The sequence below is a fragment of the Colobus angolensis genome, unplaced genomic scaffold, assembly GCF_000951035.1.
Source record: "Colobus angolensis palliatus isolate OR3802 unplaced genomic scaffold, Cang.pa_1.0 Scaffold6, whole genome shotgun sequence".
NCBI lineage: Eukaryota > Metazoa > Chordata > Mammalia > Primates > Cercopithecidae > Colobus > Colobus angolensis.
Window position 1 is genome coordinate 27,452,181 of NW_012119598.1, and position 6,476 is coordinate 27,458,656.

Sequence of the window (6,476 nt, forward strand, 5' to 3'; positions counted from 1 at the left end):
CTCTGTCGCCCAGGCTGGAGTGCAGTGGCACGATCTTGGCTCACTACAACCTCCACCTCCCAGGTTCAAGTGATTCTCCTGCCTCAGCCTCCCTAGTCGCTGGGATTACAGTGGCCTGCTACTACGTCCGGCTAATTTTGTATTTATAGTAGAGACAGGGTTTCGCCATGTTGGCCAGGCTGATTAAATAACTAGAATAACAAGAAATTGCACTGGGCACGGTGGATTACGGTGCTGTAATCCCAGCACTTTGGGAGGCCAAGGCGGTCAGATCACCTGAAGTCAGGAGTTCCCGACCAACCATAGCCAACATGGTGAAACCCTTGTCTCCACTAAAACTACAAAATTAGCCAGGTGTGGTAGCACACACCTGTGATCCCAGCTACTCGGGAGGCTGAGGCAGGAGAATCGCTTGAACCCGGGAGGTGGAGGTTGCAGTGAGCCGGGATCCCGCAACGCGCCACCGCACTCCATCCTGGGTGACAAGAGCGAAACTGTCTCCAAAAAAAAAAAAATTTGCAGTAATATTTTCCCTGAACCCAGTTTTCCCTGGGCATAGTGTACAGCTCCACCTGCACCCTGGGGTTTTAATTGGAAGGCTCCCGTGCCACGTAGTTTGTATTATATTAACTTGTATCCGTTTCTCCTGTTGATGTCTCAAATGAACTCTTAGGGCAAGCCAAAAAAAAATAAGATGATTTAACTCCCTATACTGTCACAAATAAAGCTTTCGTACACTTCTGTCCACAAGTTGTTTCCTTTTTCCCTGTAGTTTTGGTTTTGCCTCAGCACACAGCCGTTTTTTTTTTGTTTGTTTTGAGATAGAGTTTCGCTGTAACCCATGCTGGAGTGCAGTGGCGCGATCTCAACTTACTGCAACCTCTGCCTCCCGGATTCAACCGATTCTCCTGCCTCAGCCCCCGGTATAGCTGGGACTGCAGGAGGGCGCCACCACGCCCGTAATTTTTTTGGTTTGTACTTTTAGTGAAGACGGGAGTTTCACCTTGTTCCCCAGGCTAGTCTCGAATTCCTGACCTTTGTAGAAATTATTCGCCCGCCTCGGGCTACCACAGTGCTGGGATTACAAGCCTGAGCCGCCGCTCCCGGCCATTTTGAATACAATAGCCAAGAGAAAAAAGGCTAGAAGAGCCACCGGCCCTCCCTCCCCCTATCCCCTAACCCTCCACGCTCCTTGTTTCAGGAGACGTTACTCCCTAGTGCTACCACGCTTTCAACTGAAACTGTTGGTGGCTCTGAAAAGAGCCTTTGGTTTAAGTTAGTACACACCCTTAGTACAACTTATGCCCTCTCTCCGCGAATGCGGCGAGCTAGCTGGATGTCCTTGGGCATGATAGTCACTCGCTTTGCGTGGATGGCACACAGGTTGGTGTCCTCAAAAAGCCCCACCAGGTAAGCCTCGCAGGCCTCCTGCAGCGCCATCACCGCCGAGCTCTGGAAGCGCAGGTCGGTCTTGAAGTCCTGCGCAATCTCACGTACCAGACGCTGGAATGGCAGCTTGCGAATCAGTAGCTCAGTCGATTTCTGATAGCGGCGGATTTCACGGAGGGCGACGGTGCCAGGCCGGTAGCGGTGGGGCTTCTTCACGCCACCGGTGGCCGGCGCGCTCTTGCGAGCCGCCTTAGTGGCCAACTGCTTGCGCGGCGCTTTGCCGCCAGTGGACTTACGAGCCGTTTGCTTCGTGCGGGCCATAGGAATGGGTTTCAAGCAACGGTCACAACGGAACCAACAGTTGTTCTTACTCCTATTTATAAAGGCAAAGTCCTTCTGATTGGTCCGAATCTTCCAATTTCGCGCCCTGACCTGTAATCGGCTACTAGGTCTCATTTTAGAAAACCTTAACCTATCTAAATACTTTTTTTCCCCTAGTTCCTCACATTTTATTATGTTTTATGTGTCTACCTGTATTATGTACCTTCATTGATTTTATTTTTATCACTTTGGGATTACGTTTGACAGACGGAAATGAACTTTCTGCAGTTCCGGAGCGATTTCAAAAAGTCCGCGTTTGAAAGTGATTGGTGCAGCTCAATTTGTCCTTTATATTTTTAAGAAAATTCTTACTTTGAAGAAATATTTTACTTTTAATATAGGTACCCTATTCCTTATATTCCGAAACCTTTCAACAAACACTGGTTTCACTTCCAGACACTCCGTTCCTAGGGGATGTATTAAAATCCCATCGCTCTTGAAATGTGTTCGTCCTTTGATTACCGAAAAAGCTTAAATTTTTTGTAAGAATGCTGACGACCTTCATAGGATTATAAAAGAAAGCCGATGGTATAATTCTGGAAATACGTACATCTTTAAGTAATTTCCATTTTAGAAGTAGTTATTCATAGATAATTTTAAATCCGGAAGCTGTAATTTGGTAGGAAACTAGAAACATAATATCTGTCTTTGTTTCTGTTTAAATTCGCACCTAAGGAGACATAACTTATAGCTAGATGTTACTGACAAGGCATTAATTTTTCTAATGTTTTGAATGAAAAACTACGTTTTATCCCCCGGGTGGTGTAGAAAAGGATTTAAGGTAGGTTTCGCATAAATATCCAATCAAAAAGTGACTTGAATTTAACTTTTTTATTGGCTGATTTGGTCCAATCAGGGATTGAAAATGATTAAGCACCTATTTGCATAAAAGACCTACAAAAACGGCCAGCTGTGCTGTTAAGCGTCCACTGTTGGGTGTATTCTTATTCCTTAATTTTGTTGCAATGCCTGATCCAGCTAAGTCCGCTCCCGCTCCGAAGAAGGGCTCCAAGAAGGCGGTAACCAAGGCGCAGAAGAAGGATGGAAAGAAGCGTAAGCGCAGCCGCAAGGAGAGCTACTCTGTGTACGTGTACAAGGTGCTGAAGCAGGTCCATCCTGACACCGGCATCTCCTCCAAAGCCATGGGGATCATGAATTCCTTCGTCAACGACATCTTCGAGCGCATCGCGAGTGAGGCTTCCCGCCTGGCGCATTACAACAAGCGCTCTACTATCACCTCTAGGGAGATTCAGACGGCGGTGCGCCTGCTGCTGCCTGGGGAGCTGGCCAAGCACGCTGTGTCCGAGGGCACTAAGGCCGTCACCAAGTACACCAGCTCCAAGTAAATAGACGCATATTCAAACCCAAAGGCTCTTTTCAGAGCCACTTAACAATTTCAATTAAGAGTTTTAATGCTGAGTGCTGCTGTTTTCTACGGGAGAAGTGTGGCCAATACAGGTAAAATTCTCCTACATTGCCGGTTTATCCTGTGCCTCTGTTAAACACTAAGATTTTAGAGCTCATTTGTCTTTATAAAGGTGGTGTATAACTACATTACTCAGGCTGCTGGTCTTTAAGTTTTCCCACCTCTGCCTTGCCTTGTATTGCTGAGCAGATAATTTGACACAGCAGGAAAAGTGGACATTCTAGTTTAGGAACCAAAAGTTAAGTTTGCAACCTAGATGCAATCAACTTGGAGCAACACGTCCAGTCTGGAGCTGGTAAATTTGAGTATTCAAGATGACTTGAAAATACATTGAGCGCCTATAATAGTGAACCCACTCTAGATAGCATAATGTGATCTTTGTGGGAGCCTCCTAGAATTTAATGTCAACTGGGATATTGTAGTTTACCAAGTACCTGAGAAAAATTGAAATTTCTTAATAGATAAGGGTTAGATGACAAACTATGAAAATGAAAAAAAAAATGCCACGGAATAAACCTTTAGTTATTCGGCAAGTAATATGAGGGGTTTTAGGTGTCTGAAAAAATTTAGATTTGTAAGACAAAGTAGAGCAGACAATATAAATACTAAAAGACCTGGCAACAATGTGTCTTTGTTTTTAGGTAATGTTGGTTGGCAGTCAGCAAAAAGGCCAGGCTCAGGGAGTCTTAACTTGAAAACGCTAACAGGAATCAGCAAAACCATGTACACAACTTCTGCTGTGGATTTTTTAAATACCAAGATTACCAACTGTAATGGTAGGGTAATACAGACTGAAACCTCTACATTCCTCCACCCTCATGAGCATTTCTCTTGAATCATAAAATGTAGGGGTAGCAGGAGGTAAGGGAAGAGTATTTTATGAACCTAGATCTGAGATGTACCTTCAGTTTTTCTCAAAATATCTGGTGGATGGACTAGTACTTTGAGTTTATTCATTTACTGAGAACCTATTAAATTACAGAAAATACTTAGGAAAGAGCAGTGAGAAAGATAGAAACTATCCCTGTCCTTTCCATGGATTGAAATCTAAAGTGGATATTTATACAATAAACTCACAAACTAAAGAAAGAAACATAAGTCTGAAGGTCATATTTTTCTTTTAAAACGGGCTTTTGATGGGACTGAATTTAAATTGCCAAAAGCTGAATTAACATAATCTTGAAAACTTGCAAGTTCCTGGAGGCAGTTCTGGAGGGAGGGTGGAGCAAAAGAGATGGCAGAAGAAAAGCCAGCAGCATGGAATTCAAAAGTAGATATTCTTGCCTCCTCCCTAGTGGCCAGGGAGGAGGGGTGGGGAGAGAGCAAGAGAGCGATGACAGAGGAAGGGAGAGAGCACAGAGTTCAAGTCTATAATGATGGAACTATGGTTAAAAATAGGGGCTACCCATTTATATTCTCATCTGGCCATGTCTCATCAGTGGTTTACAAGGATTTCATAGAATTGCTTTACTAACATGTACAACCTCACTGAAATATAGAAAGTAATACTATAAGACAGCAAATATTGTATATTTATGCAAATAATTTTTAAATAAAAGGTTTTTTTAATGTCCACCTGTGTGAGTTAGTATATGATACCTGTGTGAGTTAGTATATGATAGTCCACCTGTGTGAGTTAGTATATGTCCACCTGTGTGAGTTAGTATACGATAGTTACATTAACTAGTAACTATTTTAAGTAACAACTTAAAATAGTTACTAGTTAATGAAAATGAAAGTCTACTTTTCCCTCACACAAACCTAATACAGCTCAGACATGGGAGTTCCGACATCCTTAGAAATTCCCTCTGTGGCGGGCAGGCACGGTGGCTCACGCCTGTAATCCCAGCACTTTGGGAGTCAGAGGCAGGCGGAGCACGAGGTCAGGAGACCATGCTGGCTACCACAGTAAAACCCTGTCTCTACTAAAAATACAAACAATTAGCTGGTCGTGGTCGCTGGTGCCTCTAGTCCCAGCTACTCGGGAGGGCAAGGCAGGAGAATGATGTGAACCCCGGAGGGGGAGCTTGCAGTGAGCCGAGATCTCACCACTGCACTCCAGCCTGGGCGACAGAGAGAGACTCCATCTCAAAGAAAAAAAATTCTCTCTCTCTCTCTCTATATATATATGTATCTCATACATACATATATACATAAAATGTGTTTGTCCTCTATATATAAATGTAATGCGTTTCTTATTATTTGAAATACTCTCAAATATATTCTGCTATTGAATTCTCCTATGGAGTACCAACCCAACAAATGGGACAGATGAAATTCGTGAGAAGTGTTAAGTATCACCTATACAAGAAGTCTGTGAAATGTAGACAAAATTCAAAACCTATATTCATAATCAGTCATAAATGAGTAGCCTGTGAGACGTGTTAGACATAGAGAAAGTCAGCAGGGCTTGTGTGTGTGCTACTCAAGAGACAGGAAGAGATGAAAGAGGCAAAAACCTTTGGATATTTGTAAGACACCACATATTTATAAAGTACTCAGTATTTATGGGGTCATAAATTGACCGCCCACTGTTAACACCCATTTTGGCTGGCCTCATTGGCCCTCTACAGACAGCATGCATATAAAAGGCATGGCTGGTCAGCATACCACTATTGAGCAATATAGGTGGCTGTATACCAATAGAGCAAGCATGTGTTGGCTCCACATAATTTGCATCTGCTGACTTCTTTGCTTATCAGGAACTCTGTTTCTTGAAATCACCCTCTCAGTGGGCAAAATATACAAGAGGGAGAGAGAAACCTCACACATATGACATGCATAACCAAGGATTCAGGTAGTGAGACTGTGTCATTTGCAACCTATCTGAAATGTGTTAACTTGCCAAAGCTCTTTCTGCTTGTTTCTTGCTACATGTTTCAAATTGATTCAATAAAATTAAGCCATGGAGCTCAGGAAACTTACATTGGGCTATGAGACTTTCTATTCACAGCCTCTGGAACAGCCTGCCTGGTAGTGTATTTGGAGGCTATCATTGCATTAGTTTTCCACATGACATTGTAATTTTGTCTTTCTGAATATATCCCTGTTCCAGCTCCAGCTATAATGTTTACATTTAATCCTGAAGGAAGGGAAGGCCTGTGCAGTGGCTTACACCTGTAATCCCAGCGCTATGGGAGGCTGAGGCGGGCGGATCAACCGTCAGGACTTGGAGACCAGCCTTGGCCAACATGGTGAAACCCCATCTCTACTAAAAATACAAAAATTAGCTGGGCATGATGGCCTGCACCAATTATCCCAGCTACTCGGGAAGCTGAGG

At 43.6% G+C, this 6,476-nt stretch overlaps 2 protein-coding genes across 2 annotated transcripts in view; one reads left to right on the plus strand and one right to left on the minus strand.

The window, feature by feature from the left end:
* Positions 1-1,241: 1,241 nt before the first annotated feature.
* Positions 1,242-6,476, minus strand: part of LOC105526835 — a 21,435-nt gene continuing 16,200 nt past the window's right edge. Inside the window, exons 2-3 of the mRNA XM_011962923.1 lie at positions 2,740-3,081; positions 1,242-1,762 (exon numbers count right to left, since the gene is read on the minus strand). Of these exons, the coding sequence (XP_011818313.1) occupies positions 1,300-1,762; positions 2,740-3,081 (805 nt within the window). The 3' untranslated portion in view covers positions 1,242-1,299. The remainder of the gene's footprint in view (positions 1,763-2,739; positions 3,082-6,476) is intronic.
* On the plus strand, positions 2,692-3,360 carry LOC105526758 (histone H2B type 1-F/J/L-like). The gene has a single exon (XM_011962871.1). The coding sequence runs from the start codon at positions 2,736-2,738 to the stop codon at positions 3,114-3,116; it is 381 nt and encodes a 126-aa protein (XP_011818261.1). The 5' UTR covers positions 2,692-2,735; the 3' UTR covers positions 3,117-3,360.